At 26.4% G+C, this 23668-nt stretch overlaps 2 protein-coding genes across 4 annotated transcripts in view; one reads left to right on the top strand and one right to left on the bottom strand.

Moving 5' to 3' along the window:
- The window catches only part of LOC100212162 (adenylate kinase 8), a 37111-nt gene extending 35938 nt beyond the window's left edge, over positions 1–1173 (bottom strand). The window contains exon 1 of one of the 2 annotated variants that reach the window (XM_065791112.1): positions 1026–1173. In XM_065791112.1, the coding sequence (XP_065647184.1) occupies positions 1026–1109 (84 nt within the window). In that variant the 5' untranslated portion in view covers positions 1110–1173. The remainder of the gene's footprint in view (positions 1–1025) is intronic. The other variant, XM_065791113.1, reaches the window with a different exon arrangement.
- LOC101239671 (cilia- and flagella-associated protein 77) lies at positions 1137–23628 on the top strand. 2 transcript variants are annotated; one of them, XM_065791114.1, is made up of 7 exons: positions 1137–1241; positions 1329–1407; positions 1918–2017; positions 9433–9661; positions 15291–15504; positions 22673–22813; positions 23549–23628. In XM_065791114.1, exons 2-6 carry the CDS (start codon positions 1339–1341, stop codon positions 22793–22795), a joined length of 735 nt encoding a protein of 244 aa, XP_065647186.1. In that variant the 5' UTR covers positions 1137–1241; positions 1329–1338; the 3' UTR covers positions 22796–22813; positions 23549–23628. The 2 variants fall into 2 exon arrangements, with proteins under 2 accessions (XP_065647186.1, XP_065647187.1); XM_065791115.1 differs by lacking the exon at positions 23549–23628 and having other exon boundaries at positions 9535–9661; positions 22673–23046.
- Positions 23629–23668: the final 40 nt, after the last annotated feature.

Raw genomic sequence — 23668 nt, forward strand, 5'->3', positions numbered from 1 at the left:
ATTATTATTATTATTATTATTATTATTATTATTATTATTATTATTATATATATATATATATATATATATATGTATATATATATATATATATATATATATATATATATATATATATATATATATATATATATATATATATATATATATATATATATATATTAAAACACACTATCTATAAACATCTACTTTCCATTTTATTTATTATTTACTTATCATTTACTTTATATTTCTAATTACATTTTATCATAAATTTTACTGCTTCTTTTACTTCTGTTACTTCTTTTTTATGCTAATACTTATACTACTATTTGATATAACCATAATAACAATAATAATAATATTACTATTATCAAGTTCTTTTTTATTAACATTATCATTAATGTTTTGATTAATGATACTATTGTTATTATCATATTTATTGTTATTATCTTTGTGCTAATATTATCTTTATTATATATTATTAGTATTATACTATAATGCTAATAGTATAACTAGTATTAGGTAAACACCTTTAATTTATAGGTGTTTACCTAATATTAGTTATTTTATTGTTTGTTAATATTCTTGAATGCAAGATCTTTATTCAGAAATATATAATTGATTGATTGATTGACTCATTATTTGTTACAACTAAAGGCATAAAAACCTAAACGTTAAAGAACTACATTTAATGCCTTGTTTGTTCTGTAATTAGTGCATTCTAAACTAATATAAATAATATAGGGAAAAACTTCAATCCGAATGGAAATATCTGATGCCAGATAAGCACCTCATTACTTTGAAAAAAAAATTGCTAGGCTAAAGTTATTTCAGTTTATTAAATCATAATAATGATAAGCCTAACAATATTAGAAGCATCATTATTATTAATATTATCTAACAATAATAGCCTACTAGCATAATAATTAACTAATTTGTGGTATTACTAATGCTCTTAGTAATGCTACAAATGAGTAAAATATAACCTAGCAAAAAACTAAAGAAGCTTTTTAATGAATGTCGTTAAAAACAACTTAGTCCTAAACCTCGTATATTCCAAATATTTCATGTTTTTCTGCATACGCTGAAAACTCTGGCGGTATTAGAAACGGCTTTTTAGTTGCATCCATGTTTTCAAGTATATTTTTTCCCTTGCGTCGCACATTTAATTTTTGTTTGTGTACAATGCGTTGCTATGGCTAATTAAACGGACAATCGACATGTTGTTTCTAGAGAGAATCTTATTTTAAATAAATATTAAGGTTAAGTCTTAAAAGTAAATTCAACAAATTTAGAGACAATAATTAAGTTTTAGCCTGCATATTGAGCCAAAATTTATTGATTTATAGGTGTCAAATAATGGCCGCAAAAGCAACCCAAATAATTCCTGGAGTTTTACGGGAAACAAGTAATCCACTTCTACTTAAGGTGATAGTATAATATTTTAATATCTATTATGACGAAAATATAATTAAAAACTGAAAATCGTGATGATAATTGCATTATTTCTAATTAATAATCTCTCCCTATTGATCTCTCTCATTGTATATGATGTTGAACTTTGATTTGATAGCACACTTTTAGGGAGTTGAATAGGTTTTCCTGGCTTGTAACTTATCACTTTTATTTCATATCTGATTGTCTTTTGATATGTATATATATATATATATATATATATATATATATATATATATATATATATATATATATATATATATATATATATATATATATATATATGTATATATATATATATATATATATATATATATATATATATATATATATATATATATATATATATATTATATATATATATGGTATCTTAAGCTCCTAATTTAGATCTAGTTTTTAGAAAGTTTTAACACTTAGACTTGCCATTTAAACAAAAACTTGTTTCACTGCTTGTAACATAAAATCTTTTTTGTATGATTTTAGGCTGATATAGGAAAACCATCTAAATGTGGTTATAAATTACCAGACTCTAATTTCACTTATGGCAAAATCAACCAAAGAAATGGCATTGGCACTGTAGATGGTAATCCTTAGATATTTTAAATTTACATTAGTATATTGAAAAAATCTATTAACTAAGTTGTTTTAATATATTTAAAAATTACTTCAAAAAATTTTTATAATTATTTTTATGTAATTTTGTCAACAAGCTGTGTATAGTTAGAGTTACAGGTAAAGAATAAAATACAAATCTTATAGATAATTGTATAAACTTAATTTTTTATTAAATAGGGTTTTACTGTAAGTATTTCACGTTTAGTTATTATCTCAAATTTTCTAGCAATCTTTTATTATCTACTTATATTTATTAATACTGAATAGTTTATTTTATCTATTATTTATAAAATAAATAAAAAAATTGTCATTGTATTAACAGGAACTATGCTTATTATATTAATAAACAATGTAATTTTGTTTTAAGATATTAATCACCTGCAAGCTATTAAAAATAACTAGTATTTTGAAACAAATTAGATCTGACACAATAAAAAGATAAAAATTTATTTTATATCTCAACTATATAGTATATATTATATAGGTATATAATATATATATATGTATATATATATATATATATATATATATATATATATATATATATATATATATATATATATATATATATAAATGTATAAAACATGTAATCGGTTAGGTCAGGGTCAATATGATCACCCTGACACTGGTAACATGTGGTCCAATACAACTTTCCCCAGGTGCTGCTGCTTTGTAACATTAACTTTTGTAGGTATATTTTTTAAGAAAAGTGTACTCTGAAATAAAATATTCCACAGTGTTGATGGCTATTATCAAGTAGTCACATGCTTGGCTATTATCAAGTAGTCACATGCTTGGCCTGGGCATATACTTACATACCAATTTATTTATTTGTTGTGAAGTCAGGTTTGAATCTTCTAACTATCCTTTTATGTGCTTCATGCTTCCCAAAACTTGACACTCTTTAGGTGCTATTTCTGATCAGATTGACCAAGTCCATTCTTTTTATCTTTCGGCAAAGGTTATTTTCATTAGTTACTGCAAAGCTGATCACTTTAATTAGCTAGGCTCTCATACCACTACAAAATTTAGTGCTAGGCTCTAGTACCACTACAAAATCTTTCTCAATTTCTAACTCAGTCAACTTTGTGACTTTTTTTCCAGACAACTCTAATCAATTACCTTCACTTTTTGATTTATATCTTTTCTCTGACCCTAGTTTGTTTTCATTTCATCCTTGTTCTCCATGCTATGATCTCACTAAAACTTGAAGGTCTTCTTCATACTTAACTTCTTCATAAATAACTTCTTATTAGTTTTAAATCAAGCCTGGTTTGACCCCGCGGTTTTTTACCTTGTTGTGCAGGTGCTTAATCTAATTGTAATCATTGTTTTCATCTTTACTACAAGAATAACTTTCTTGAATCTCTGACCCTTTTAAGTATTATCTAATCTTCCCTCTATTACTAACAAGGTTTTTGAATCTTTAAGTTCTAATATCTCATCTTGAATCTAACAACTTACTCTCTGACAATCAATGCATATTTTAATCCTATAATTTTCTACAGTTGACTTGTTAACTGTCATAAGAGAAAAGCTTTATTATGTAATATTTGAAGACAGCAAGGCAAAAGCTGTTGCTCTTGACAACTTTTAATTAAGTCTGGCCTACTGGCATATTGGACTCTTTATTTCCAGTAATTTCTAGCATAAGGTTTCATTCTTGTTTCTGTATTTTTACTTTACTATATTAATGATCTTCCTGACAATTTTAGATCTAAAGTGGATTTAGTTGCTGGTAACACAACTATTTACTCCAGTTTTGACAAAATGTCATCACCTTTTTATTGCTTACATCAGGGCAGTTGATCTTGAGTGTGATCTCTTTTCTGTAACAGGAAGTGAATTTTCTGGAACAACAGGAGAGTTTTAATCCAAACAAAATTTAGTTCTATTTTGCTAATAATTGTTGCAATTTTGTTGATATTTAAATATTATTAAATTGGCAGCAGGGTCATTCCATGTCAAATCAGAAAATTTTCGGTCATTCCAACCCAAAAAATTTTCGGCACCATGCCATTTCAGGTTTTGATGATTTTCAGAATACAAGCTCATATTAATAAAATAAAACTTTACTCCCATTTTTAGTGTCTGACTCCTTACGGTTTCCGAGATATCAATACTCAGTCCCAATCTCTTTTTTGATTATATTTTTCAGCGCCGTTTTCTTTTTAAGCTAATTACATAATACAACTAGCTTTAACTTATGAAGTACTTGCTCAATAGTGTTGAAAATTTGTACCTAACTTTTTTTTAGAGAGAAGAACTCAAAAATGATACCTAAAACACTAAAAAATTAAAGCTTCTTTATAAAAATTCAATTTCAAAATGGTGTAACACCTTTTATAAGTTTTTTGATGCCCTGTACAAAAAGATGTATATCTTGAGATGCCTAAAAGGTATGATTCTGAAATTTATTCCTATGGTTCTATATATAACAAACTCCTTATTACAAAAAAACTGCAGGGGTTTTCTTTTTGAATCTGATTTATTTTGAAAGTTTTTTTAAAAAATTTTAAAAAATTGTTATTTAATATTGAAAAAAAATTATATACATTAATTTTTGCATTGTTTTAAAAATATTCTAGAATCTCAGGTACAGTTATAATATATAAACTTGTTTGCATTCCACATTAAAGATCTTCACTTTGCACAACCTTCATGTTTAATGAAGGATTTTCTATTTACGAATCTTCAAATAATTACTTTAAAAATACTTCTTACAGAACTAAAAAATAATATAAAAATATTAATGATAAAGAAAGATGTTCAATTGGATAAATAAATAAAAAAAAGTGTATAATAAAGAAAAGATATGTCCATAATGTATAATTAAATTGGTATCATTTAAGGATGATGGACCAGGAGAACCGACTAGCACCTAGATTTATGAAGATGAAGATATTGAACTTCTTAAATCTCAATTCTTTTTTGACGGCTATGAACATAAGTTCTCTCAAAACGCATGCAGTGCACAGTGGGCCAGTGACTGGACAAAAGTATAAAAACCAAAATAAGAATTTTGATGCCTAAATGGTGTCGAACCTATGTAAAGACATTATAAAACAATTTAAAACCGTTTATATACACTTAAAGTTTTAATGAATATACTAATGCTGTGGTTGAAGTAGACGCAAATGTAAATTAGAAAAAAAAAATTATAAAGAGAAAAATGTTGTTTAGAAAATCGATGGAAATAAATAAAATTTACATCAAATAATGGCGTTTTTTAAAATATTATATTATAACTCTATATATTATATCTAGATTTTAAAAGTTGTTAAACTAAATAAACAACTCGGCAGACCTACATTATCATTTCAAGAATCATCATTAAAAACAAAGAAAAGTTGCAACTTTGTCAACTTCAAATTCTTGTGAATTATTGTTTGCTAAGCTTGTACTACTTGTAGATTACATTGTCAAAGATTTTTGATGATTGTGAATGCATGGGAACAATATAAACATACAAATTTTAAAAATTCTGTAGACGCTCGAAAAATCTGCTAATTAGAAAAACTAATTAGTTAAGCTAGAATACAAATTTTTTTTCTACAAGAAAACAAGTTTATCTAGCAACGTGTAATAGCACGTGTAATGACACTAGCTAATCATACTAAACTTAGATAAGTTTTTTCACAAGCAAGGATCTCATAATAAAACAGGTGCTAAGTAGTGTACATAGCACAAATAAAACATATGCAAATAATAAAAGTTAGTTGCTGCTAAGCAAAATTAGATATCCATAGCAACTACATAAAAGATACATTCATGTTTTAAAGCGCGACCTCATATTGGTACTTATATAAAATTTGGTAAACATAGCACTCGTAAAAATATCTGCAAATACCAAAACTAGATTTTTGCTACCCAAAATTTAGTATCCATAGCAACAAATCAAAAAAATAACACCTTCAATAGAAGCGCATACATCATATTACTACTCATCCTAATTTTAGTCAATATAGCCCTAATATTAAATTAGTTATGAATTTTGTCCAGTAAAAGTGAATTATGGCCCACTGTGCAGTGAATAGTCACTTAAGAGTTGCTCTCAGTAAAAAGAAATGTTACATGTTCAAAAAACAGTAAAGTTAGGTATTGCAAGGACTTTAAATAAAGATCCTGATTAGTTAAGCCAAGAAAATTCCTTCAATAAGTTATATGAGGAAGTTAAATGAAAAACAAATGATATGGATATACTTTTAGGAAAAATTATAGAAAAAATGTTAACTTTCAAATGGAATCAGAAAATTTAATTACTACTGGTTCCAATACCTTGGCCTAACAAATGTATAGAAAAAGAATTTAGTGCTACTAATTATATGGCGCAGATATCACGCAAACTGCTGCTGAAAAATGGTGCTTTATCTTTCCCTGAAGAAAAAAAAAGGAAAGGAAATATCTCATTTGTACTTATGTGCATTTACTGTATGCTAAGTTTAAAATCAGTTATCCTGGTATAAAAACTTGTTTTTCTCACTGTTACTCAAATCGTCCCAAATGGTTCATTACAGTGTGAGCTGGTTAATGGAAGACAGCAGACCGATCTGTGCTAGTAAGTCTAACAGAAATCAAGTAGCTTAATTAATACTTTAATAAATAAGTTACAAAAACTTACTATTCATTCTTACATTGCAAAACATTCATACATTGCTGATTTTTTATAGAAATTAAAAAATGAGTTGAGTAGTACTGAGGTCATTGTCCTTTGTGATTTTTCAGAAAATTATGAGTTTGTTGTACAAGGCGAAGTACAAATTTTTCACTGGAACAAAATTCAAGCAGCATTGCACCCTACAGTAGTTTATTATAAAGTAAATAATGTCCTTAAATGTGATTCAATATGTTTTATCTCAGATGATTTACTGCATGATGTAGATGTGGTATATCATGTGATGAAGTTATCAATGGAACATATTAAAAGCAATATTTCTCATCAAGTAGAAACTGTTCATTACTTTTCAGATGGGTGTGCTGGCCAGTACAAAATTGCGAACACTACATAAATATATGCCACCATGGGCAAAATTTTGCTATGAAATGTACATAGTTTTTCTTTGCAACAAGTCATGATAAATCACCCTATAATGATTTTGGTGGGACTGTTAAAAGACTAACTTCAATTGCTAGCCTTCATTGAGCAACAACAAATCATACTTACAGCATCTGGAATGTTTTTTTTTTTTTACCAAAATGAAATCATAGAAATTAGTTTTTGATACGTATTTAAGGAGTCAAACTTGATAACTCGAAATGAATTTTTTTTCCAAAGATTTTCAACAAAAATGTTACCAAGCATCCAGAGCTATCACAATTTCATTCTAACAAGTAACACAAAAATTGAAACTAAAGTTGTTTCTGAACAAAAAGATTATTCATTTGTTTTTAATTTTCAAACTGATGAGATTATTAAAGATTGCTTGCCTAATATAAGCATTGAAATGTTTGCATGTTTTATTTATAATAACAACCCATAGATTGGACTAGTGGAGGATATTGATGTTGAAATTAAAGACTTTCAAGTTAGATTCATGCATCCATTTTACCCTTCAAGGTCATATTGCCAGCCTTCTAGAGATGGTGTGTGCTGGGTTCCATCAATGAACTTATTTTTAATGAACAATATTCCAACAATTTTCACAGGAAGACAATACAAAATCAGTGAAATTGATTATCAAAGCATTAAAGAAAACTGAGTAAACTTTAAACTAGAGAACTAATTTTTTATGAAACTGTTAAAGATTGTTAATTCTTATTGGCTTATTTTAATTTTTTTATTACAATTTAATTATTTCCGTGATTTATTTTGGAATTTCAATATTTTAAGGGTTTAGAAATATAAAACTTTAAATGCAAATATATCTGATTTAAAAAAGCTTATCCTTGCAGTTTTTTTGCTTTATGGCATTTGTTACATATAGAGCATTAGAAAAAAATTTATAATCATGACTTTCAGGCATCTCAAGATAAACATATTTTGTACGGGGCATCAAAAAACTTACAAAAAACTTTACATTATTTTGAAACTAAATTTTCATATAGAAACTTTAATTTTTTAGTGTTTTAGCCATCATTTTCGAGTTCCACTCCCTAAAATAACATCGTAAATAAAAAATCCTTCATTAAGCATAAAGGTTGTATAAACTAAAGATCTTTAATGTGAAATGCAAACAAGTTTATATATTAGAACTGTACCTGAGATTCTAAAATCTTTTTAAAACAATGCAAAAGTTAATGTATATATATTTTTTTCATTATTAAATAACAATTTTTTAAAATTTTTTCAAAAAACTTTCAAAATAAATCAGATTCAAAAAAGAAAACCCCTGCAGTTTTTTTGTAATAAGGAGTTTGTTATATATAGAACCATAGGAATAAATTTCAGAATCATATCTTTTAGGCATCTCAAGATATACATTTTTTTGTAGAGGGCATCGAAAAACTTATAAAAAGTGTTACACCATTTTGAAATTGAATTATCATAAAGAAGCTTTAATTTTTTAGTGTTTTAGGTATCATTTTTGAGTTCTTCTCTCTAAAAAATAGTTAGGTACAAATTTTCAACACTATTGAGCAAGTACTTCATAAGTTAAAGCTAATTGTATTATGTAGTTAGCTTAAAAAGAAAATGGCACTGAAAAATATAATCAAAAAAGAGATTGGGACTGAGTATATAAATTATAAAGATAAAATCTACTTTATAAGTCATCTTGAAATATATTACCTTTTAAGCATCTAGCACAAAATAAAAATTATAAATAATAAATAACCCACTATTTCAATGTGAATATATATATATTTTTGTAATTAGCTATTTGTTCTATTTTTACCTGCCATTTATTCAAAATTGTTTTGCTTTTTCACTCTTGCTTTTTCACTCTCTTTTTTTTGTTACTGAATAAAACATTTCACCAAATGTTTTAAAATTATCTAATTGAGTTATTTACATAGATAGTTTTAGTTTGCTGTTTCTCAAGTGATCAAAGTTTACATTTTTCTTGTGGTTTGTACCTCTAAGCAATCTTTTCCTGTTGCACTTTTAACTGTAATACTTTTTGTTTCTGTCAACCCTTACATTTCCCATGTTTTTCATCTAGATTTTGATTATCTAATTGTGTGTATTGGAGCTAAACTTTGTCATGTCGTTTTTATGATTCTTGATTACTTTTTGTTTAAAAATGGCATGTTCAACCAGTTATGCTTTCATGTTAATGTCCTAATATTAAGTAACTTATGGTTGTGATTTGAGAAATATAAAAGCTCTCTGATTATCATTGCAAAAAATTGGTGGTTTTTACCATGATATAGTTTAACTCCATACACTTCTTTATATTAAGGGCTATGTGTACATTCTTCGATGTTTAAAGCTCTTTATTTTAGTGCTTGGCAGCTGGCAAACACATTTGAAAGGTTCAAGTAATGATACATATTATTTCTCTCAGAAGGATTTCATCAAAATGAATAAATCAGCTATACATTTAGGTTTAATAACAGCAAAAGACTTCAGCAACTATCAATTAAACAATGAGTGTTTTAAAAAAAAAGTGCATCATTCTGCAAGAAATAAAATTTCATTACCCCCTGATGTGGTTTTTGGAGTTCCGACCAAGTAAGTTTATTATTAGTCAGTTAATTTGACTATTATATAGTTAGAATATAATATAATATAATTAATTAGAATATATATAGTTAGAATAATACTAATAGCCATTATGCAATTAGCTTAACTACTTACAAACCACTTCTACAAATTGCAAAAAAACTATAAATACACTGATGGTTTGAGATGTGATTCTTTTTTTTGGTTCTTGTTTTTTTTTGAGGGGGAAATTGCAATTTTTATGTTTTGTTTTTTGTTTTGAGAAATATTTAAAAATTTATCATTTAAGCTACTAATTTTGACTTTAATGGCTCTATTATAATTCATATATTAATTTCAGATTTAAATAGGATAGTTAATATTGAAATTTACAAAAATTCTTTTTGTTATTAAATGCTTAAAAGTTAATGTGGTTGCAGCAGTCTTCTACAAAAACTTAGATAATTTTATCTTTCTTGATTTTATATTAATTGGTTTTAGTGTTATATATTGACACAATAAGCATCGTTTATTTACATTTATTATATTGAATTACATTTAATATATATATATATATATATATATATATATATATATATATATATATATATATATATATATATATATATGTATATATATATATATATATATATATATATATATATATATATATATTTTTTTTAAATTATGACATCTTGTATGAGAGTTGAATAAAATTAGTATATGAACATCAATAAATACGAATTCTCTCAATACTAATTTTTTTATTTTATCTAAGAAATTTTCGCTAGATTATAGATACTAGCATCTTCAGCTTTAATTACAAATTATTGATTAAATTAAATTACAAACAAACGGTAACGTCACTTTTTAATGGCTTCTTTAAAGTCCGCTTTAATTGGGCTTCTTTAATATTATGTAGGTATAAAAAATATGGCGTCCAGAATTGCGTTTTTACATATTGACCATTATCTAAATTCATACCTCCATTTTTAGGTTTGCATTTGTTGAACTGAATTTCGATTGCCTCTTGAACTTTTCTTTCAAATTTTTTGGGTTCTACTTTTATCGTCTTTACTTGATCCCATTTTATACTACATGAACATTTAATTTTATGATGCCCAATTGCAGTTTGTTCTAATTTTTCTTCAAAAACATTTTTTTGGTGTTGTTTTGTTCTTGTTGCTATTTTCATTTTTGTTTCGCCGATGTATTTTTGTTTACACTCGCATTCTATTAGGTATACTTTGGGATGGTTATTTGATGGTAGTTTTGTTTTGTTGTGTGAAGTTAGCAAAGATTTAAGATTTGCATTAGATTTAAAGACTGCCCTGTAACCTGCTTTCTTAAAGATTTTTCGAAGTTTTGGTGATAATATTGAGATCCAAGGTAGTGATACAGTTGGTATGGTTGCTTCATTGTTAGATAAAACTATTTCATTATTTGAGTGTTGTTTTTTTATAACAATGTTTGCAAGGTCTTGTAATTTTTTCTTTTCGTATCCATTTTCAGCAAACACATTTATTAGGAAATCGATTTCTTTATTTAAAAATTTTTCAGAGAAAATTGATAAAGCTCTATGAATAAATACTTATTATATTCCTTCTTAGATTTTTGGATCGTGGTTTCAATTAGGCTTAACCTGAATATTTGTTATTGCTTTTTTTCAATGTATGTTAAAATCATAATTATCTTTTTGATTATTGGTTATTCGGATGTCTAAAAAATTTAATCTTTTGTTTTCATCTTCCAATTCAATTGTGTATTTGATGGCATGATGTTGACTGTTTAATATTTGTTGAAAACGGATGGCATTATCTTTATTTGTAAATCTTGGGTGGCTATCATCTACGTACCTGATTTAGGCAGTTTTTATGGACAATTTTATAGTAAAATATTGTGAAGCAGATCATAAAAATTTTAGAAAACTCCCTTTAAAAATACTTTTTTGGTATTTTATGTATTATGGCATTATTATTAAGATAAAATAAAAAAATTAGTATTGAGAGAATTCGTATTTATTGATGTTCATATATTAAATATGTATATATATATATATATATATATATATATATATATATATATATATATATATATATATATATATATATATATATATATATATATATATATATATATTTGGGTGCATTTAACCTCCCCTTTACATAAAAAATCATTTTATCTAAAAAAAAAAAAAAAAAAATCTACGTACCTGATTTAGGCAGTTTTTATGGACAATTTTATAGTAAAATATTGTGAAGCAGATCATAAAAATTTTAGAAAACTCCCTTTAAAAATACTTTTTTGGTATTTTATGTATTATGGCATTATTATTAAGATAAAATAAAAAAATTAGTATTGAGAGAATTCGTATTTATTGATGTTCATATATTAAATATGTATATATATATATATATATATATATATATATATATATATATATATAATATATATATATATTTGGGTGCATTTAACCTCCCCTTTACATAAAAAATCATTTTATCTAAAAATCATATTTTTAATAAAAGAACTGTACTTTTTTTGCAATAAAATCTAAAAAAAGATAACCACAACACAATAGAAACACTGTGTTGTGATTTTTCTATCTAAATAAGGTTTTAAGGCACTATAATATCTATATATACATTGATTGATTTCTTATTGTTCTTTTTTTTGGTAATCAATTATGATTAGGCTCTCCATACAGGAAGAAAAAAAAAACTTTAATTGTGCATTTATTTAAACTTTCAAACCAAATTAGCAAAATGGAAAAAGTTAAATGTCCCTTTTGCCATAACATTATGTCTAAAAATTGACCTTGAACAACAAAGTATGTTGAAAAATCTCGCAATTGATGTAAAAAATGTTTAGATATAAAAATAATCCAGATAAAAAAAAAAATTATGAATAAATAAATTACGAATCGCCAGATGAAGGCAGTCTGAGTCAGGAAAAAAAGATTCAGAAAGCTCTCACTAATGCAGTAACACTAACACAAGACTACTGCATAAATAATTTTTTAATTTCAAATTTTCATATATTATTTTCAGTAGTACTTTGTTTTATATTCAGTAGTACTTTGTTTTATTTTAAATTTTCATATATTATTTTCAGTACTTTTTTTAATATCTTTTATTTACATGTTTAATTTATTAAATGATTGCTTTCTTTTTCTTAAATATTACCATTTTTTTTTTAATTATTTACAACACTACTTAGCACCTTTGACAACTAAATTGATAACCATTTAAAACCAAATAAAACATTAATAATTCAAAATTTTTACATTTTCCTGTAAATAAAGTGTATGGCATTTTTTAGAAGGGCTTACTAGCAATATATATATATTTTTTTGAAAAGTATAACAAACAATGTAAGACTAAATTACAACACAATATACAAATGTTAAAAAAAAACAATTTTGATAGATTGCTTTTTTCTTCGAGCATTTGAAGTCTGATATTAAATTGGCATAGTATTATATACTAATATATTTACATTATCAAAATTAAAATGCTAATTTTCTTATAAGGTAAGAATAGTTTCTATATTAATGATTATCAAAGTTGTTAGGAAATACAACATGTACAAATAAACATTCCCATACAGTATGCCTAGATTTATATCTTACTTATAGCTAATTTAATTTTTTATTTAAAATATAAGTTGGTGTTTATACATGTATTTGTGCTTTTAATAATCATAAAAGTTTTGTGCTTTTAATAATCATAAAAGTTTTGTGCTTTTAATAATCATAAAAGTTTTGTGCTTTTAATAATCATAAAAGCACAAATACATGTATAAACACCATACTAAAAATATACTAGAATAAAAGAAAACTCTTCCAAAATTTATGTCAAAAAAACTAAAAATTGCTATAAAAAAATACAACAACAACAGAAAAACACCAAGAAAACATTAAAAAAACCAAGTTTTTTTGAAACTCTGATGATGATTAAAGATATCTTTATTGAATTGCTATAAAAAAATCATAAAATGCACAGCTAATGCATCAAGTTGATGATTTTTATTATCATTCAAAAATCAAATTGGTTTTTCAATTTTAAAATCAATATCGATGGACAATAACTATTTTACATTGCAATAATTAATTATAAATTAGCTATAATTAGATAATGGTTAAAATAGGGCTATCAGCCATTATTGTCATTGTAAGTTTTGAATAAATTAGGAATATTTTTGTATCTCCGGTTTTCAATATGCTTCTAAAAAAGTAAAAAAAAATTCCAAACTTTGTTTGTGTTTGATGTTCATGTTCTATTTATTCAATTTTTTCATTAATGATTGTTAAAAAATAATCTTTCTTATAATTGTTTCATTTATATTATTATATCTGATTTTAATATCTATTAATTGTGTCATAAGGTTAGCATATTTCTTATAGACAGGTGTGTTACTATGCATCTCACTTGGAAAGTGAATTAATATTTTGAGCGGTCGGCTGTACTTAGTGGACCATTAGTGGTAGCTCCCAAAGGTGGCTAGCCAATGACTAGCCACTATTAACATGTCGGAAAATTATTAGCTGGCCATTTATAGCGGCTGCTACTAATGGTCCACTAAGTAAAAATATATATGTATATATATATATATATGTATGCCTATAGGTCCACTGCAAATCCACAAATATATATATATATATATATATATATACATATATATATATATATATATATATATATATATATATATATATATATATATATATATATATATATATATATATATATATGTATGTATATATATGTATATATATATATATATATATATATATATATATATATATATATATATATATATATATATATATATATATATATATGTATGTATGTATATCAAGCCTTCTCAGGAAAGGTATGTGGTCACATGGCTTATATGACCACACATGCATTTTTTTTTTTTTTTTTTGACAACTTGATCACAATTTTTTGCTTATATTGATAATCTGCGTGTTTTTAACAATGTTGTGGCTAGCTCAATGGTATTGTTGCTTAAATTTTTTTTAAAGTCATGGTAGTAAAGTCTGATTGGCTCATTAAAAGTTGCGGGAGCAAATATAATTAGTAAATTTTAAAAGTTTAAGTCATAAAAATTTTGAATTTAATTTCAGATATGAGTTGTGTGTTTAGCATTGCGGCACCTTGCTGTAATGTCAATATGGTGAACAGGGTTTGAAGCCTCTTATTGGAAATTTTTGATTTAAACTTAGTTTTATGTTTTTATCTATTATTGTCATTTTTTGAAAGTTACATTGTTATTTATTATTTACATACATCAACTGATAGAGATATGTGCGCCTATCACATATATTGACTAATATATGGATAGGCGCAGTGGAGCGCACTTACATCGATAAAGGGTTTTGGTTTGGGCAGGCATTCTTTAAATCAAAAAAAATATTTATATGTATATAAAATTATAACAGTTTAGTGTTAAAACTGTTTCAGAAAATATGTAATAAGAACACGGCTTTATTAAAAAAAAAAAAAATTTCCTTTAAGTGCCACTGAATGGAATGGAATTTTTTGATCACTTTAGCGTTTTTACTTTAATTTTTTTAGGTTTTATTTTCTTCATTGTTTTTTTTTTTTTTTTATTTGTTTTTTAATTTATATAATGTTTTTACTTTGAACTATAGAGCATCGCTTCCAATTAACATTTTCGAGCATAAGGAATATGGCTACACACAAGAAGAGCAGCAGTTACACCTAGCAAAACTTTGCAATGACAGAAAAAGTGAAATTTCTAAAAGACATAAAGGCTACAGTGAAACTCGTACTTCATTTTTAAGACGACATAAGCCATCTGTTGATCCTCCTCCTCTATGGCAAATGTCTAAGTTTCAAAAAAATGTGAGAATTTTTTATAATTTAAAATTTCATAATTAAATCATGCTGATTTAATTATAAACTATAAAAAATCACAGTTGTCTTAATGGAGGGCACAAAAAATCTACATATATATAAACGACCTTTTTTTTCCAGCACACACAGCTGTGCAAAATATGTTAAATCATGTGCTAAATTTATCTATTAAAAAACATGTTCATGATATTTACTTTGATTGCTTTTAAAATTGTATCAAACACTTTTTTTTTACATGAAACAAATTTTTTTGTTTTATACTTTATTTTTTCTTTTTTTTAATTTTATAAAATATTATTTATCATATTTTTGTATTTTTTTATTGATTTTTTAATAATGATTAATGTTTGCTTGAAAATGATCAATGCTTTTTTAAATAAAGGTAAACAACTAAATTAAGTCAAGGTTAAATGTTTGACAACTTAAGTCATTTTCGGAAGAAGAATATGAAACTGTATTTTGATTAAACTTGTCTTTGTATGAATTATAAAATTTTAATCATTTTAGTTAAAGAAACTTTCCGTTAACTATTCACTGAGATAAGATTATTGTAAAGATTAGCAATCAAAGTGGTAAAAATCTAATTCTTAAAACTAGAATACATAGTAGTTTTGTATGCCACATTAGAGGAAAGGTTTTAAATAGGATTACCTTAGAAATAAAGTTGTCAGAAAAATCATTGCTGTTTTAATGAATTTTTTGACATCAAGTTTGTGATTTGGAGAAATTCTTATATAGATTTTAAACACTATACAACATTATTGGACATTATATAAACCAAGTTTTGAGAGAATAGAAGACAGCTCTGGATAACACTTCTGCAAGACTATAACAGGTATACTGTTCGAACGACAAGCTGTAGAAGGGTCTTAGGAAATCACTTTAGATACAGAAGTTGGAGTGATAAAAATGTCAAACAATGGATCAACCTATATTGTCAGCTATATCAGGTATGATGTAACTAGTGGAATCAAGAGATTGATGGAAAGCTCTTAGCTTAAAGGTAAAAAAATCTAAACCATGCAAGAGAGGTGAAGTAAAAGATTTTCCCTTATCATAGACACTTCATAAATTCTCCAGAAGTCTCAGCAGTCTAATTTTTGAGATGAAATACTAGATTCAGTCTGATAGATGAAGAAGGGGTGCAAAGCTGGTCAGCAGATAAAATCTGTTTACCCCTTAAATGCTTATACTGGATTCTAGGATTCAGAAAAGTAAGGAAGTCTTCCATACCTTGTCTTGTAAAAAAAAGATTCCACTCCTCTGATTGCTTAAAGGGGCATTTGAGTTTAAAGAAGATCTCACTTCTGTTACAGCATGGGCTCTCAGTGGCTGGTAAACTTTAACTCAGATAAAACTCAATTTTTTTCAGCTAATTGTTATCCCAACAATTAGCTGAAAAAACAACAGGATCAACTCTAATCTTTCATGGAAACCATATATCAAATCCATCACATAATTAGCATCTTCTAAGGTTGCATCTCTTTATTGTGCTCGACACTTTCTTAATCTGGATTCTATTCTTTATCTCTATAAATCTTAAATCTATCCTTGTATGGAATACTGTTGCCATATCTGGAGCGGATTTTCTAATGATGCCCTTCTCTCTTTTAGACAAGGTGCGAAAATGCGTTAAGCATAGTTGGAACTGCTCTTGCAGCCAACCTTCAACTATTTTCACAATGTCATAATGTTGATTCCTTTTCTCTTTTCTATAAATACTATAATGGGCACTGCTTTAAAGAGCTAGCCTTTCTTTGTGCCATCTACTAAAATTCATTCTTGTGTTACTTGTCATTTGATTAAGTCTCATCATTTTATTGTGATTGTTCCTAAATGCTCTAAATATTATTATTTGTCTAGTTTTTTTCCTCAAACATTAGTTCTTTGGAATTTGCTTCCTTCATCTTGTTTTCCTGATTCATATAAAATTACACTCTAAATTATATAAACTATAAAATTACTTGTTACAAACATATGCTTGTAACAAGTATAAAACCAAATTTTGTATTTAATTAGCAATTTTTTTAATGAACAAACAGCTAGCTTGAGCAAATATCATAAGCTCTCATAAAAAGCTGTTTAGAGGAGCAGCTCGCAGGGCTCGCCATGTTCGTTTTAGGGCTCTGCTTCTATATATATATACATATATATACAAGGGGTGAGTTAAGTGATCGCAAATTGAAAATTCCGTAAAAGTTTTTATTTTAAGAAATGTAGCAAAATAAGTTTATACATCGGAGTTATCACTATCACTTTCTCTTTCTAAATCTGATATTGTTGATAAAGAAAGGTCAATACAATTTGCATTGGCAGATTTTTTTCGTTTTTCCGGATAGCGATAATGAGCAGCAGATAGTCTTCTTATATTATCTTTGCATCCAAAGCAGATAGTCTTCTTATTTTATCATGCATCCAAAGTAGGGATTTGGTTGAATTTCTTGATGTTGCATCCTTCTTGGCCTATTCGTAAAAGAGATTCAAGACGATTATGTGATAGTTTGTTTCTCCAATCCAATTTTGCTCTGTTAATGTGGGAAAACATATGTTCTAAGTTAGTGTTTGTAAATGGACAAAGTAAAAGCAACTCAAATATGTCTAACACATTACTGCAGTCAGCAATAATTATATCTGATGTAAATATTTTTTTCCATGTTTTCAAATAGTATTTACCTAATGAATCTTTTAACATTGGAAATATATAACTTTTTAAAACAATCCACTCAATATAAATTTTATTAGTTTTACACATCCCATTTTTTAGGAGGTCTTTAAAATGTGAAACCACTTCTGCTATTTCTTTATCACCAAATATAATCACAGGGTTCATTGGCCAAAAAGAAATGTCCAAAAGAAAGGTTAAATTACAGAATAAAGGAGATACTTTAATATCTTTGAAACGTAAATCCATACTAATTGTTAAACTATTCGTTATATCAGTATAAATGTGTTGCACCGATGCATTAGTTTTATTAAAATTTTCTAAAGGATTGTTTTGGTAAATAAAATTGCCATCTTTTTCGACTATATTTTCAATTAATTTTTTGTGGTTTGTTAAAATAGTTTGCTCTGTTGAAATATTGCCTGACAAACTATTTAAGATAACTTAAAGTTTTTGTTTTTGTCCAACCAAATTGCTGCACTCTGCGGACAGCTTTTACAGGATCATGTAAATCTTGCTGGAAGCCAACACTCAAGCATCTCAACGGTGCAAGAACATCTAGATTAACAGATAAATGTATTAGAAGAGATGTATTTTTCCAAACTTTTAAAAACTCCTTTAATTCGGCTTTTTTCGATGGCTGAGAATCTGTTTGGCTAAGAGACTTTATATGAGAAGTATATACACCATAATTATCTAAAGCTATTTTCATTGCATTCCACTTATGATCCAACCAACAAGTACCATATGATTTTGCTGGTTTAGGAACGGATTTTTCCCAAGCTTCTGATAGTTTCAATTCTTGTAAACGTTTTGGCGATTGTTCATAAAGACAATGTAACTTTAGGAAGAAGTTTTCACAATTTGTAAATACAGTACATTTTTCAAAAGCATCTTTTAGTGTAAGCTCAAGACAATGGTTAAACAATGTATTACTTGAAGCCATGGAGACTTTTTTTTTAGTAATGCTCCTAAACCTAAATGAACACCAAGATATACGCTAGCTCCGTCTACGTTTAACCCTAAGAGTTTTTTAACCATGTCGTTTATTCCAACTCTGGCAAATACTTGTTCTAGAAAGATTTGTAAACCACAGGCATTACCATTGTCAGGGCTTTCAACTGACAAAAGTTTAACGCATGGACTGTCCTCAAAGAAATACAACACATATATTAATTCCTGTTCAAGTGTAGCAATATCACTGCCATCACTTAAAATTGAATAATATCTCGACTTTATAAAATCCTCTCTGAAAGAATCTTTAGCAATTTTACAGATGTAATCTGTAAAAATACCAGCAGCTCGATTAGTTGAATAACTATTCCCAAAATCAACGCCGTTTTTTTTAGTTAGCTCTAGCAAATCAGGGAAATCGGAAAATGGATGTTCTTTTTTTGCCAAGTAGTAAACTGCATCGAATTTCTTCTTAAGTCAGTCGCAATCTTTATCATCCATTTCTCGTAGCCCTCAGTGTTTTTTATTTATAAATTCTTTAAAACCTTCCACACACGATTTACTCCGATAATCGATGTTATGTGCTTCCTTATGTTATTTACTGTTGCAATGGCTTACGCTGTCTCTATTAATTGATGGAGTTATAGGACGAATCCACGAAATAGAAAATTTTTTAATGTTTTTAATGCGAGATTAATATTGCTTGCAAAGCAAGCAGCGTAATCTTACAACATCATTTCCTTCGATATCATACTCAAACTTTAATTTAAATTCTTTTTCCATTTCAAAACAGTATCTAATTTACAATGGTTAACTTTAGTTTTTGGTAAGTAAAATGATGCCATATTTTTAAATATTTAGGTCATTTGATCTACTACGCTTCTAATTTAATATTTTAAACATTTAATTTTAAGTGTTTTTAAACCTCTTCAATTTGCTCAAAATAATTGTAAATTGGAACATCATTTTGCAAATTAAAGCCATTAATTTCTCAAAGCCATAGTTATGAAGTAGTTTCTTTTATTCTTCAATCCTTTACTACCATCATAAAATTTTTGCAGATTTATAGTAACTAACCGCCACTGACAATAACAAATAATACCACACTGGAATATTCTGACAGTGTTATGTATTATAAGCGTTATAAACAATATTATATTTTTTTTTTTTTTAATATATCTTGTTTTTTGGTATCGATTTTTTCATTCCAATTACTATTTTTTTAAATATATATTTTTAAATATTATTATTAATATTTTTAATTATATTATACTTACTGGTGTAAGTATACAACATGGCCAGATGGTGGGGGGTCCAGGGGTAATTAGTGTTTACCATTAATCCGGTAAGGGGAAGAGAAAAGCCAGCAAAATAGGGACACTTTTTCTAATTTTAGAGGGCCCTTTACTAAATTTGAGGATCTTTTTTTTTTAGTAATACCTAATAATCGAAGGATTATAAAATTTTGGGGCCGTAATGACAGATTTGAGAAAGTGCTCTACCTCTTATGCTATGGCACTGATTAAAAGAAGAGGGATATTTTGAAGGAAAATTTACTTTATGTTTCTATGATAAAGAAGTTTTAACATAAAATTTTTTTTTTTTAAACATTACTTTCTTTTATTATAGAAAGGAATATAAAATCAGAGATTGCAATCTAAGTTTTTCCACTCTTATTTGTCAAGTTTCACGTTTTTAAAAAAATGCGCCTATATTTTAAAACTAACCAATGAAAATTATAATAGAGTTTAAGTTACCGTACCGCTAGTATCAATATTTTCATATATTTGTAAAAACTTAAGAAGTTGGTAGTGTGATAAAGTTGGTGGTTTGATGTAGCTTTGATCATCAAAGCTACACACATAAATATCAACTACATCAAAGTTTGATGTAGTTGATATTTAATGTACTTTATTTAACTTATTTATATTTCCTTAAATTTTTGTCATATAACATTAGGTATTTGAATCCTGTATTTGTATTTACCTTGATATGTAAATACATAATACAGTGATATAATACTTGATACATAAATACATAAAACAATCTATCTAGATTAATGGCTGTTTATAAAAGTATTATTTTAAACATGTAAGTTATGAGAGTCTTAATGAAATTAGCTATAGTTGATTTTTAAGATCCATAAAAACTGAAAGACCAGAGTTTTTTACGGAATTTTCAATTCGCGATCACTTAATTCCCGTACAAAAGTATAATTTAAAAAAATTATCTGTATGGTGTTTTCTTTCAATATATAGTGTGTTTATGGGTTTTAACCGGTTAAACTACTAAAAGGGATGATCGTCAACTTTTTCAAATGTGAAAAGTTGATGCTCACCTTACTGGACCACGGATTACTTCTGAATACAACAGTCTGAGTCTGAGTCAACTGTGAAAAAATTTATTTGGAAGACATCCTAGTCAAAAACCATTGATTTTAAATAAGAACCAGATGACTTTAGTAAAATTAGAAGAGCGTTTACACTGGACTAAACAAGATTGGGGTAAAGTGTTGTGAAGTGATGGAACTAAAGGAAATTTATTTTCATCTGATGGTATTAAGTATGTTAGACAACAAAAAATAAAAGGGAAGGCCTACGGTACACTGCACTAACCATAAAACACGGAGGTGGGAGTGTCATGGTGTGGGGATGTTTTTCTTGTGATTGTGTAAGGCCATTACGTCAAATTCATCCATGATCAATTTGAACTAATGGCCTAATAAACAGGGGTTTATTAGGCCATTAGTTCAAATTGATCATGGATGCCAAATACTATACCAATTTGATAAAAAAAAACATATGCTACCACATTTTAAAGAAAAGATGCATCAATGATGGTGTTTCCAGCAGGATAAAGACTCTAAGCACACTTCAAAGGCTGCGAAGAATTGATTCACATCTAGTAAAGTCTGTGTTATGGACTGGCCACCAAAGTCTTGACCGATCCCATTGAAAAATTTATGGGAAAAGCTTGATCGTCAAGTTGGAGAAGAAAATTTTACTAAGAAATTTCCTTCTCTAACTTGACAATCAAGCATTTGCTTGCAGCTTTTCATCAAAAATGAAAAAATATCCTTATAGACAAACTAGTTAAGCTTGTCAACAATGCCTCAAAGATGTGCTGCTGTAACCAAATATTGAATAATATAAATTTCATGCACTTTGATAGTTATCTTCATTTTTTCACTTTTTTTCAAATATAATTGAAAGTATAAATACTTTTTGACTTATGTTTTATACTGGTAAAAAAGTATTGAAAATTACAGATGTTTTTAAATTAATATACTTAATAAGATATTAGTTAGTTGTGGTTAACAGTTATTAGGAGACATCAGGAGGAGTTAGATTGCACAAGCCTTGGCTTTCGAGTATATACTAATAAAGGCTGTTTTTATACTAGTAAAATGCTCTTGATTTGGTCAATCTTTATCATATTAAGATTGCAGTTAGGACAAAAATCCCCAAAATGCTTAAAACATCGGATTTAAAATTTATTTTCTTTTAGAACAATATTTATTAGTTATAGATTGTATTTTAGGCATTGCCTGCATTAGATACATTTCGCAACGAAGCAGCTCGTGAAAAAGCTTTCCAAAAGCATCGAACTGACTCTATAGCAAGAACTGGTTTATTTGGTCATGGAACATATAAAGGAGCTTAGAATTACACGGTCTAAAATGTATCTTTTAATGTATATGCATATATATTAAGTTTATAGACATGTACTATGTATATAGACATCGGTTATGTATACATATCATGAATATAGTTAATATCTTATTTTATTTACTATAGATGAAAATAAATATTTTAACGAATTTGTGTGCAAATTACCAAAATAATAATATTTATTTTAACAATACGTTTTTTACTAAACTTTTTTTATTAATATTTTTTGTATCTTTTAAAGTAATAAAACAGTCCATTATTAATTTTAGTCTTAGCTTGACTTGAATTTTTTTTTTTTACAAAAATCTTTCTTTTACCAAACTTTAGTCGCCTGACAATATTTCATTTTATATTGTTAATAATAATAATAACAACAATAACAATAATAATAGTAACAATAATAATAATAATAATAATATATATATATATATATATATATATATATATATATATATATATATATATATATATATATATATATATATATATATATATATATATATATATGTATATTATGGTGGTGATGAGAAGTTCTAAAATAAAAAAATTTGTCAAATAAAAAAATTTTGAAATTTATCAAAAATTAGTACATAAATTCTTGAAAAATAAGTAGTTATTTTTATTATTATTATTTTTTCTTATTTTGTTGCTAAAGACTGATTATAAGGTTTAAATTATTGTTAGAGGATAAAAGTTTTATATACATAATTTTTTTTTAACATTGTTTTTATCATTATGTAAATAGATTCAATGCACTAGAAATATCTTTTCCGTGACTGCGTGGATTCTAAAAAGAAGAGAAATAAATATCGCAAAAAATTTAAAGCTGCTGTTTTTTTTTTTACCCTTTTTTTCCTTTCCTTCA

Source organism: Hydra vulgaris, chromosome 02 (assembly GCF_038396675.1).
Source record: "Hydra vulgaris chromosome 02, alternate assembly HydraT2T_AEP".
NCBI lineage: Eukaryota > Metazoa > Cnidaria > Hydrozoa > Anthoathecata > Hydridae > Hydra > Hydra vulgaris.

Bases quoted from the DNA above. Each gene is read 5' to 3' on its own strand.
- LOC101239671 (XM_065791114.1), top strand. From the start codon at position 1,339: ATGGCCGCAAAAGCAACCCAAATAATTCCTGGAGTTTTACGGGAAACA. The intron at 1,408-1,917 runs GTGATAGTATAA...GTATGATTTTAG, and splicing joins GTAATCCACTTCTACTTAAG to GCTGATATAGGAAAACCATC. The intron at 15,505-22,672 runs GTGAGAATTTTT...ATTGTATTTTAG, and splicing joins TGTCTAAGTTTCAAAAAAAT to GCATTGCCTGCATTAGATAC.